This window comes from Ascaphus truei, chromosome 7, assembly GCF_040206685.1.
Source record: "Ascaphus truei isolate aAscTru1 chromosome 7, aAscTru1.hap1, whole genome shotgun sequence".
NCBI lineage: Eukaryota > Metazoa > Chordata > Amphibia > Anura > Ascaphidae > Ascaphus > Ascaphus truei.
Window position 1 is genome coordinate 83,066,068 of NC_134489.1, and position 13,355 is coordinate 83,079,422.

General features: G+C 40.0%; 1 protein-coding gene across 4 annotated transcripts in view; it reads right to left on the reverse strand.

The window, feature by feature from the left end:
• The window catches only part of SLC4A10 (solute carrier family 4 member 10), a 241,770-nt gene extending 229,858 nt beyond the window's left edge, over positions 1-11,912 (reverse strand). For all 4 annotated transcript variants that reach the window (XM_075609247.1, XM_075609249.1, XM_075609245.1 and 1 more), the window contains exon 1: positions 11,556-11,912. In XM_075609247.1, the coding sequence (XP_075465362.1) occupies positions 11,556-11,603 (48 nt within the window). In that variant the 5' untranslated portion in view covers positions 11,604-11,912. The remainder of the gene's footprint in view (positions 1-11,555) is intronic.
• Positions 11,913-13,355: the final 1,443 nt, after the last annotated feature.

Here is a 13,355-nt window from a genome sequence, read left to right on the forward strand (position 1 = left end):
CCGATTGCTCTTTGCATTTAGCACTGCAATTTCTTGCAGCGAATCTTGGTTTGTCCTGTTGTTTCCCATAGCAGTATTTGCCCCCTGTCCCTGTTTGTTCCCTTAGCTAGTGAAGATTTGCTCATTAGATGGGTGCAAATAAATGTCCCACCTTTCAATATATATCAAATAGTCCACGGTCCGTTTCTTTTCTCAATTTAATCAGAGACAATAGAAATCGTCTTTCACAGCATCATTTTAGTTAGTTACATCATTCAGGCCTATAGAATTTAGTTATAGAGTGGAGAATCGTTAGCTTGGTTATTCTTAACTTGGTGATGTTAAATGATTCTGAATTCTATACAATCTTTATACATTTCTCTTAGCCAGTCTAAACATAGCAATCACCTGTTTTTGTCAGTGCCAGCCCAAAATGTTCTCCGTTAATCATCAAGCACTAGAACACTGTTTCTTTCTTTAGCAATATTTACTGTGATTTAGAAGACCCTTCTTTGTTCTGTCACGATGTAACTATAGTTAATTACTGTATGTTCCTAAGCTTTTAAGACCTCTCTCTATTGTATTGTCTTACTAAGTATTTAACTAACTAACCTGTGAATCCACACTCAAGACTATTCAACTATTCAACTCAGCAGACATTAAACATACCAAGTTTCTTAAATCACGCAAAGCATGTCTACACCTGCCTGTCTTCAGACTGATTTAACTTCTTATCTTTGTAGAGGCAGCTTTCATTTTCCAATAAAGTTTCTAACTTAATTCTAAATTACTTATTTTAACTAGTTACCTGCTGAATATATATGAATATCGAGAATATAGCATAATCTAATTAGGTAACGGATGTTAGTTTTTCTCCATTTAACAGGTATCCATAAAGCTATTGATATGCAAAAACAACATCCATATCGCAAAACGACCATCGATCCGTTGCCTGTCTGAACGGGGATTATCATTGCGCTGAGACACGATAAACAATACACTTTACATGTGCATTGGGGGAAAGTATACCGTGCATTCCAATTAACGCACATGCGTTACTGGCGCATTACGCATATGTGTTACCGAACGCCCATGAGAATGTTGCAATTTCAAATAATTACATATTACAAACTGATTAACTTAGTCATTACAGCTAAACAGCTCAACGGTTGACATGACTGAGCAAGCCCCTATGCTGCTGAAACAGTACTCCGTGCTCAGATGCTGCGAGGATTTGCGGCCTTAGGCTGTGATTATACCAAAAATTGCGCGCGATGTCGCGCACCTGAAAAACAAAATGAAACAAACCAATACGAGTGCACATACCAAGCAGGACGTAAGCGCTGCGACGTATTGCAAAGCGTTTGTCTCCTCAAGTGATTTGAGATTTTGTTAGAGCTTGATTATACCAGATACCGCTGAGCGGCATCGTGATCCGGTGATGTCACCCTCACGCTGCTGCCGAGTGGCATCTTGATTATGCCAGGGAAACTGCAAAGCGTAGACAGGGAGGTGTGGCGGAGGCGTGACCGATAGCGGTTCGCACTCATTGCCTGGAACTGCTCACGTGATGCGGCGGCGCCAGCCAAGAACAAATCTGAGGATCGCGCGAGGAGACATCCGGCCTGCAGTTCCACATGGCGCGCACCCCACAACGGGTATAAGCGCTGCTATTGGTTTTTTTTATGTTGTTTTTCAGGCGCAATGATCACTGCAATATTCACACACGACGGCCGCATCACGTGATTTGCATGGCCAATCACAGTGCATCATCAACCAATCTGGCCATGTCTCCCTCCAGTAGCGCTACAAATCTCTCTGGCATGTTCACATGTAGCATGGCGACGTCGCGTTTTTTGGTATAATTAAGACCTAAAGTTCACTGAAGAGGAGCTGGAAACTGTAATAAATGGAGTGGTGGACAACAGCTCCAAGCTATTAGGGGCTTTGTGCTTCCGCACCAGCACTGCGGAGAAACAGCAGATTTGGGGCAGCTTCCTCACCGGCATTAAAGCCCTAGGGAACACGCTCCACAGCATAGATATGCTGAGTAAGTGCTGTGCAGACAGCAAGCGCAAGCTGTCTGACCCTGCAGCCCATGTTAGGAAAACAGATTTAATGGAGCTTTTTCCCCTGTATCTGAGCCCCCTGGAACAGCGCCTGAGTGAGGTGATTGCTACCTCACAGGTCGTGGGACTTCCTGGACTGGTGGACATGAAGAATTTGGTAAGTAAAAATACAGTAGATATATTATACACTATATATAAATCTTCTGCTAAATAACGTAAGTGACATGCTTACATGTGTGCCCTCATAAGAATAGAAAACACTATAGGTCATGCCTTGCACATTGTAGTAAGGAAGCAATCAGTATAAAGTTATCCTTTGCCTATTTGAGGACCATAGCTCACTAATCACAATAACACTCTCTTAAGCAACACAAAGAATCTCAGTATCTGAAAGAGTTCCTGTAAAACCTAATTAATCATCTTATGAAAGGTATCTAAACACCCACTGTACCCAGCATATTTTTCCTAAGACTCGCCATCAGCAACCTGCTTCTAGTCTGCAGACCAAGCAATATCCTACATGTGTGTTTTTTTTTTAAATCAGTTCTGTAATCTCTAAAATTATTTTTTTTATCTATTATAATGTAACAAGCATTTTTTGTTTCTATAGCAACCATTTACAAAGTTTTCTGAAACAGTCTGTGGCACACCCATTTTTGAGCCCTTCCCTCTCTCTAGCAGTGCACCAATTGTATCTAGTGACTGCATGGTCACATGATCTTCCCCACAGAACATTGCATCTTTGGTCCTCTTCTGCTGCACCCACTGCCATTTAGTGACCTCTCCAAGCAGAATCTTCGCCAATTGATCACAGGAGAACGGATCGATCGGCACCTTAGCGAATTACTTATCAATGTGTGGATTCTATTGATGCACATATTAAAGGGAAAATTTTAAATTAAAAAAAACTACAGCTTGGACTTCTGCTTTAAGGCTTACTGAACAATCGTGTTGCTCTTCCTTCTGCTATCACCCCACTGTTTTAGCTACCCACCTGTGTCCCTCAAATAATCTTCATGTTTACATGCATTCCAGACTTCTGATATTAGCTATGCAAACATGTTAGAAATAGTAACTTTGAAATTACTTAATGTGTTTTATTGCCTGGAACATATTTGAAAATTAGAGGGCACGTTAAATGTTATTACACTACAAAAGGGTTATAAACTCGCAAACTCTTTCCCCTGCGCCCCCCTGCCTGCTCTCCCCCTCTTACCTTGAGTCCAGTGTCAAATGACGCTGCAGGGTCATATGACGTCGAATTTCCATGGCAGCGTGATGTCACGTGACCCAGCGGCACCATTTGACGACCGTCGCCCGAAGCCATCTGAGACAAGGAAAGAGAACTTACAGAGGCCTTGCGCGGTCCCCCGGCATTTAATTTAAATGCTTTGGGGAAGAGCACGGGGCCTCTAAGTACCGCGACACAACCCCCCCAGAAAATCTCGTGCCCCCAAGTTTGTGCACCCCTGAACTATAGCATGCCTCAGTTCTCATTCATGTGCAGGGAGTAAAGGCCTTCTACAGTTTAGCAACAGTTTGTGAATTAGGGCCTCTATATAGTGTACTGCTAAAATATTATCTGAATAAAGAGACATGTTAACAAATGGCTCAAGTCACACCAAATCTATCCTAATGTGCTTGCATGTACCCACATTCTGATTAAATGCATTTGATGATGTATTTTTTCCATGGCCATCATGCAGACAGCCTGTGCCCCAGGCTGCAGAGCCCCTGGAGGAAGACGAGGAGACCATAACCCTCTTTCTCGCAGAGGTTTCTGAAGAGGAGGTACACGTGGCTAATCCAGATGCCCCAGCTCAAATCACAGCTGCAGCCGCCCATGCAGCACCATCTAAAAGTTAGGGTTCTAATATATTTCAGGTTAATACAAGGACATCGTAATGTTAATCACCTTTGTGGATATGCATTGCGACTTATCATCCCGCTGAACCCCATTTAATGGACTTCTGAGGATCTACCCCAAAGAGTCCCATTCAAGTGATAATTAATTCTAATTTCAAAACCCCTCACATTCCATCTGCGAAGCATAGGTTAAATTGTACAGTTTTTGCAAATGGATGTAATTCTAGTAGAGAATGGAAAGTGTTCTCAACAACGTTTAAAATGAAAGCGCGTCTTATTACCGATTTAGACGATTCTTGACAATTGTATGAATTTACAGCCTCCTTTTCCACTTGTTTCCCTTTTGTTATTTCAGTCTCCGTATTTCCATGTTTCGAGTGCATTGTTATATTCTTACTGTTCTGCCTAATTACAAGAGGGACATATTAATCAAGTCTTATTATGTCTTTTTTTAGCTTCCGATACTCAAATTGGATGTATTCATTTGTTATGAATTGGCTTATATTGACTTCAATTTTTATAAAGAGAGGTCTCAATAAAATTACTTCGTTCTACCTAGTTGTGATTTACTGCCTAAATCAAAAGTGCTTTGATAAACATTGTTATGTACTACTACAAATACTGGGGGGGGGGGGAATTATAATATTTCTTCTATTTTTAAATATAAGCAATGTGGTTGAGATCCTCTGAGTACTGAAGGGGTTAATCACTATTTTTTTCTCACTTCAACAATGTTAAAATGAACCTTCCCTCAGTAAGTAATATAAATGAATCATTAGCATAATCTGTGCAGTAATAGTTGTATTTATTTTTTTGTCTTCAGCATCTTTAGAAAAACAAGTCATCTTGCTCCTAGCTTATCAAACCAATGTCATTCCAACCTTGAGGCCATGTTCCAAAAATAGCAGAGGAAACACTGGAAGCAGCAGAAGCCTGGCTGTATATTTTCTCCTGGTTCATTACTGATGCAGTTCAGATCTATGCATACTATTATTTTCAATTCACAATACGGTAAAATATTGAGACTGGACAACACAGTACATCAACCAAACTGATAAATGTATATTTAAAATCCCTGTCAATAAGCACATGATATAATTACATGTTTATTGGTTTACACAAAAATAATAAAATCATAACATACGCTAGCAATTTATTTTCTCGTGTAAAAATATTAAAGAAAAATCTGCTTTTCTGTATTGTACTTTTTGGGTCAAACTTAATTGCCATAAAAACATACTGTATCACCCAATCTTTGGAGGATTATAAGAGCCCACCCACCTAATAGGAAGTCAAGCATGTGTCCTTCTACAGTTCAGAGGGAGAAATATATGTGGCCATGGGAAAATTCTAATTAATTTTATTTAATTCATGTCCACAAATAGTAAACCATTTCCCCCACAATTGCATCTTCCATGAAAACCCCAAACTTGTGCCACAATGCAGTTTATATTTGTGTACATGAAGGAAAGCTAGCATTTGTATCGGCATATAGAGAAATGCTGTATTCTCTTTGATACTTACAGTACCCTGTGTTTCAATTACTTAGAAATAATTGAGTACTTGATACCTTTTTTTATTGGCACTAAAGGTATAACCTAATAATGAAGGATTCATTTACTCGCAGCTGGACTAACACAGCTATTTCTATTTAATCAGAAATAATTGGAATGGTAGCACAACTGAATGTAATAAACTAAGGCCCAAATATCCGTCCGAGACGTCTGGTCTTTGGGATCGACGGTTGTCCGGTACAGATATGTGTAACAATTACCTTATTTCTAATGATGATAGCTGAGGATCAGTGAGCCCTATATACATTAGCTAATGCAGGAGTGGCCAACTCCAGTTCACAAGGGTCACCAACAGGACAGGTTTTATGGATATTCCTGCTTCAGCACAGGTGGCTCAATCAATGGCTCAGTCGTTGATTGAGCCACTTGTGCTGACGCAGGGATATCCATAAAACCTGACCTATTGGTGGCAGTTGAGGACCCGGAGTTGGCCACTCCTGCATTAGCTAATAGCAGTTTATTTAAGGTATCCAACTGTCCAATTTTTGGAAGGACTGTCCCAAAAGTAGAGAGAATATCTCACTCAAGTTGAATGGGACAGCACAATGTTCCGCATTGTGTGACCAATTGTATCTCAATGTTTTTGACACATTTGAATAGATTGGAGATGGTAAAAATGAACAAGAAGAGAGAGAGAGAGTGAAAGAAAAGTCTGCACATGTGTCACCTGTCCATGACCAAGAGTTGTTGAGTGGTGACTGCAGTAAAATGTCTTGTAGCAAACAATGAACACCGTGTCTGTATATATGTGGTAAAATAACCAAGGGAGAAGGGAGATCGTGTGAACATTTTTACTGAACCAACAAATAGTTGATATGTTACAAGCTTTCGAACCTCTCAGGTACCTGATGAAAAAACCCTCAGAGGTTTGAAAGCTTGTAACATATCAACTATTTGTTGGTCCAAAAAACAGGCATCACACTCCCTTCTCCTTCTCCCTTCTTATTTTACACGGTAGAAGACAGCTTCCCACCCTTCACTGCCCTCTGTATATATGTGAAATTCACACACTATTTTGTACAGTAATCAATAATAACTTAATAATAATAAGTTTATTTATATAGCGCTTTTCTCCCAATGAAACGCAAAGCATTTCACAGTTCTAAAAAGGAAAAAAGAAGAAAATATTTAACGTTATAAACAAAACCAAACACAAGGAAAGATTCAATACAGGATGGGACGGCACTGAAGCTATTAATTGCCAATCAGGTTATGGTTCATTAATTAAATGCCTAGGTAAATAGGTAGGTATTGGGCCTGGGATTATAGATTTCCAGAGAGGGAGCCTCTCGAACTGTATGAGGCAGACTGTTCCAAAGAGTGGGAGCAGTGTTGTTAAAAGTTCGGGCCACAAAGGAAGTCAAGAATATTCTGGGAACTGTTAGGAGTCCTTCATCTGCAGATCGAAGTGAGCGAATGGGAGTGTAGGGAACTAGAAGCTCTTTCAGATCGCTGGGACCCTGATCATGTAGTGCTTTGAATGTCAAGCCAATCTTGAAAAAATTGCCCTTTTACAGGCAGCCAGTGCAGAGAACGGAGAACAGGTGTCATGTGGCAAGAACGGGTCTGGTTTGTTGAGCAATCAATAGTGAAAAGTGTGAAAGTTGCTAAAAAAAAACGATCATTTTTGCGTTGCTTTTTTTTTATTTAGGAATGGGTTAGGTTAAAGTGTTTCAGAAGTTTCTGTACACTTTCCTGTTATTGTATCACTTGTTTAATATTAATCCCAATACTGTAATACAAAAATATTACAAAAAATGTAAATTGCATCATTTCAGAGGCTGCAGCAAATAAAGGGCATTGGTTTGGTTTACATACTGTGCCTAACAAAATGTATTTCCTCCTGCATGTGTGCTAATACAATCGAATAGTCAAATTGTATGGGGATTTTAAACAGAGATAATTACAGTGGAAGTAGCAACCAATTCAGAATTTTATACAAATTACGACTTTGAAAAATGTCATACGAAACTGGAACATTAGTTCCTTGTCTCCAAGCAGTTGCTAAAAGCACGTATATGGGCAGTAATGAAAAGGAAATTATAATATCTCAGTGGAAATTAAAAAAATGCATGTAGGCAAAACAAAATTTTCATCTCTTGAGATGATATGTAAATTAGTGGAATAAATTAAACTGTTCAATAAGTAGAGGAGAAAGCATCACTAAAGAGGTCCCATTATAAGCAATGTCCTTTTCCATAATAATGGTACTTAAATGTATTCAAAATAATTACAAACCTGAATGAGTCCCTAACCAGGGCTTCTTTGAGGCTGTTACAAATTTCTAGTACTCGACCATGCCAGTGCTGATTAATGAAGTGATAAAAAGGCATAGAGCTTTTCTCCCTGCTGTAAGTACATTATAATGCACCGGTTTATTACACCCACGCATAGTACCTCAGGATGTCTCAAGGTTGCATATTGTACAGAGCCTTCCCAACCCTCCTTGTACAGAATATAGACCCCCTCCCCCCACCCCCATTAGTTTTTGTGCACCATTCGACTAAACATACATAGGGGCCTATGCACTAAGCGCTGGTAATCCACTTATCGAGGCCTTTTCGCCAAAAAAGCCTACTGCTATTCAGTAGGCCCCGATAAGTCGGCGATAAAAGCCTTTTTCGGCAATTTATTTTTTCAGAGAAAAAAAACGCCAAACGAGCAGCAATAAGCCACTTATCGGTAGGTTTTGAAATTCGTGCAATTCTGGTAGCCCCGATTAGCTTATTATTAGCTTATTAGCCCCGATTAGAGCTAATCGCGGCTCTAGAATAGAGATTTCCTCTCAAAATCCTCCCGCCAGGAAAAGTTGACAGGAAGGTGGTGAGAAGCTACCGATAAGCGGCGAGAGGGGACTTAGAAACAAAAATGCATTTTCCTGCAATGGGTTGATGCTGGGAGTCTCCGGAGCTGATACCCATTAATATCAGAACGGGAGCCCCCCGGCATGAATCCCATACAATAAAAATGCATTTACAGGCAACTTTATCACCATAGCGGCTAACCGCTAAGGCAATTAAGTAGTTAAGGAATAACAGCAGCTTTATTGGGGGCAGTGAGGGTGAGTGAAGCGGGTACTTGGCCCTTCACTCAACCCCTCTGTTCCCAACAAACATTACAATATGTACTAACCACCAATACACAACCCCCCACCCCCTGTGCTCCCACATAAAACATTTGTATTTTTGTATACACAGGATTGATACCAGAGACTGCCGGGAGTCCCCGGGTGATCCCCGGGAGTGTCCACGGACCTCTAGGTGGTCCCCAAGGGTGTCTTGGGGCCCTCAGGTGGTTCCCGCTGGTCTGCGGTACCAATCCTGTTGCAAAAAAAAAATGTGGAATACATTGCAATAAATACACCTTCCCCTCCGACACATACAGTACAGTAATGGGCAAAATAACTATTATCCAGATATGGATAATAGCTAATTTGCTCATTATTAAATCAAACATTAGCCAACCAGCATAAATAAAGTCAATAAACCTTTCTACTTACCCCTGCCATCATGAAGGACGTCCTCATCAACATATTGCAGGGTCATGTCCTCCGTTGCCAGAAAGAATAGAAAAAGAAAAACAATCTAATGGCCCCTAACCCCTTAATCACCTTAGCGGTTAATAACCGTTATTAGTAATTAAGGGGCTAACCCAGCCTCCCCCGCTACCCACCCACCCGGAACCACTATACCCACCTTCTACCCATTGATTGGCATAGTGGTACATCATACCCATATAAAGGGGCATGATAAGCCACTATAGCAGCCAATGGTCACCCTAATCAAAAAGCATGAATGCCAAAAATACACAATAATAAAACATATATTCAAGCACCAAAACACCACAATTAAATAAATAAAAGCACTAGCCAACAAATCAATTAATTAATTTTAAAATTAGCCAACAAAATAATGAATGAATTTAAAGCACAAGCCAACAAATCAATTAATTAATAAAACCACTAGGCAACACATCAATTAAAACTACTAGCCAACACAAAAAAATATTTAATAAAAACACTAAGCAATAGGAAAATGAAATCAAAACAAGCCATCCAAATTACAAACAATTTAAGCCAAACAATAAACAGACAAATAATAAACAACAATCAATAGAAAAAAAGCTTTTGCCAAAAAAATGCATTAACTGTTACTGTATTTATCTGCACCATAAACGGGCAGAGTATTTATCTGTACCATAAACGGGCACAGATTAATACATTATCAGTCAATGGGCAATTTAAAACATCAAAAGAAAAAAAATACAATAAAAAAACCTGAAAAAAATTCAGACACCCACGGGGACCCCCTGGATGCCCCCAGACACCTGCGGGGACCACTTGGAGGCCCACGGGGACCCCCGCCGGCCTCTGGAATCAATCATGAGTATAAAAAATTAATGTTTTTATGTGGGGTCACAGGGGCTGGGTGGGTTCTGTATTGGTCGTTAGTACATATTGTAATGTTTATTGGAGGCAGAGGGGGTGAGTGAAGGGCCAAGTACCTACTTCCCTCACCCCCTCTGCCCTCAATAAACCTGCTATTGTGCCTTAACCCCTTCATTGCCTTAGCGGCTATCCGCTAAGGTAATGAAGCTGCTTCAATGTAATTTTTATTAATAGTGTGCGGGAGCTGGGGATCTCCTTAGCTGTATGCATAATGCATGGTGAATTAGGGCATACACAATATATACCTATTTTGATGGGTCAGAATGTACAAAAATAAATACCCCTCATTCTATAGCAAAGATTCTAATTAATCTAGCATCTTGGATGAATTCCCTCATAAGTAATTAATCGTGGTGTAGAAAATACATAATTTTTTTTACTAAGCAACAAAAATAATATTGCACGATTTGCCAAACTATGTATATGCTTTGTATGCAATAGATGTAAGCCATGTGGCAGAGAAATGCATCCCTCCCAGTAAGAGAAGGTGGAAAGGGTATAGCGCTCATCTGTGTACAAGCACAGGAGTTGTGTGTCCCCTGCATCAATACGGTAGGTTATTTCTCTATTTGCAGTTCTTTTGCACAGGTCTACTGTATATAGCTTACTGTATACAACAGTGTTTTTCAACAGGGTTTCCTAGGAATCCTCGGATTCCCCACATTTTTCAGGTCATTTGAAAATTGTACCAAATACAGAAGTATTTACAATGCATCTTATCTCGGACACTCTATTAGAGAGGGTTGGGGTTCCTTACAAAGTATCTTATCTCAGATGGGCTATAAGAGAGTGTTGGGGTTCCTTACAATGCATCTGATCTCAGACGTGCTATTAGAGAGGGTTGGGGTTCCTTACAATGCATCTGATCTCAGATGTGCTATTAGAGAGGGTTGGGGTTCCGTACAATGCATCTGATCGCAGTTGCACTATTAGAGAGAGTTGGGGTTCCTTACAATGCATCTGATCTCAGACGTGCTATTAGAGAGGGTTGGGGTTCCTTACAATGCATCTGATCGCAGTTGCATTATTAAAGAGGGTTGGGATTCCTTATAATGCATCTGATCTTAGACGCGCTATTAGAGAGGGTTGGGGTTCTGCAGAATTTCACAATATCATTATGGGGTTCCATAACCAAAAAAGGGTTACAAAAAAAACCACTGGTCTACAAAATGCCTTAACTGGCAGTGTAACATAACAGAAACGTTTTTTTGGATGAGATCTTTAAAACGCTTTCATGGTTAGTATAAGCATGAAAACGTCAGAAAATAAAATGATGGTCACACAGGTGCACTGAATGACCGAAGCTCTTACAAGCCCCTCTGTTTAATGACAGTGCCTGCAATTTAGCAGATCAAACGAATCAGATCTAGGCTCTGTTCTGGTTCCAATTAACTGCATTCTATAATGTATTTTTAAATAAAATGACCTACAAGGCAAAACATTGCAGGCAGTGGCTGCTGACATAGTAAGTACATCGTGCTTCTTGTATGCTGCTAACACTCATTTCAGTCCTGACACCTAGCCAGACAAATCTATCACTGGTACCATTCTAAGAAGACGCATCCTGCTCACATGATCTCCATAGATGCAGATACAACCGTGTTAAAAGACTGGTCTTACCGTGGGAAGCAGGGGCTCCATTTGTGCTCCTTGATCTTTAATATCCATGTTTGTGGATGTCTCACAGTCTTTCCTGGGTCTGCAATTAGCTTTCTCCGCAGTGTCTTCAGTGCTACAGCTGAGCTCTGCTTAGTATTCGAATCAGGTAGCTCTGAGGCAGGAGGCAATTACACACTCCAAGTCATCCCAGTCACATGGCTCCTACTCACTCTGGAGGCTGAACATACTGTGGCTCACAATGCAGTGCTCAGCCTTGGTCTGTCCAGCAGTAATGCCACGCTGAAGCCTGCCCCCAAACAGCTTAATACGGTCCCGTTACAGCTTGCTTAATAATGGCATGACTTGCCCCACTGAATGATTTCATCCAGTAAAATCAGGGCTTCATAAATAGGAAAGGGGCACACAGTATGTGGAGCATTGCATAACTTAATGATGCCTTGTGACGCACTGTAAGGACACATGTTATGGGCGAGGAGAATGATGTGCTTGTGAAAATATCTGGGACTTGAAATAGAATTAAAATAGAATAACAAAAGTATATAAGTATGAACCGGCATCTAAAGGGTGTAATGTTATACATTAGACATTCTTGTGTTAATGGCAGAGAATATTTTTCATGTTTTGTTGCCTTGATTTAGGTCTCTTTATTTATTTTTATTTTTTTTAACTTTACAATATTGTGTGTACCTCTTGTCTCTTTTTGGCAAACACTTTGTTCCAGGAACATTCTTTTATATTGATACATCGTATGAATCCAACAGTAGAAAAATTAAGAGCTTTGAGGAAACATAAAACAGCAGGTTTACGCAACTAATAAAGTCCTTATTTTTTTTATTCTAACTATAAACTTTTTTACACAAATCCTTTGAAAATTTTGAAACAAAATATAGTTGTCATTCACAATACTGTGTTAATAACACTCACTTGAGTCCCCATCAGCACCAAAAGTACTTTACAATCATTTAAATCATGGGAGGAATCGTAAATTACAGCTAAACACCCATTACACTACACTACATAATAGCATGAAAAAGGCAATTTATTAATACCCAGATATCGTAGGTTCCTATTCTATATGCTCTGATGACAACTTTGCTGTGCTGGGGAATATTTAATCCAATTCCTTAGAATGGAGCGGAATTATTTTCCAGCAAAGGAAAAACAGCTTTACAGTATATTAAATAAGAGTGAAGTTTATAGTCTCTTAATAACAACATTTTATTTTATATAAATTAACCTAACCACACAACGAAATGTAAGGATCACAAATAAATCACATGAAATGAATATATAATACATAATATATAATAATGTGTATACTGTATACTGAGGGGGGGGGGGATATGAGGACCTAAAATAGGATGGAGCTTTATAAAAGAGCAGGAGGTTGCTGTAAAAACAAAGACAAAGGGAGTTTGTCAATGCTGTGGCTTTTGATATTAAAAGAATGCCTATTCTTGTGAAGCTGACAGTTGCCTTAGAAATAATAGAGCTTGGTGATGCTGATGGAAAATTAACACAACTGCATTGGAGAGGGGGGCAGAAACGTCATTCCTCACTGGAAGTTGTCGGCAGTGATTTTAAAGGAAGAGCAGGCTTATGCTGGGTCCATACAGCTGGCGTCCGAGGGGAGGCGTGCTTCTGCGTGACGTCACCCGTATGAAGCGGGTGTGTTTTTTGGCCATGCTAGACGCACCGTGGGGGAGCATGTCTAGGTGCGTGTCTAGGGGCGTCACGGAGCTAGTTCGCCCTCATTGGGCAAACCGTTCACGTGACCTGCCCGTCATGCCGAAAAATCAG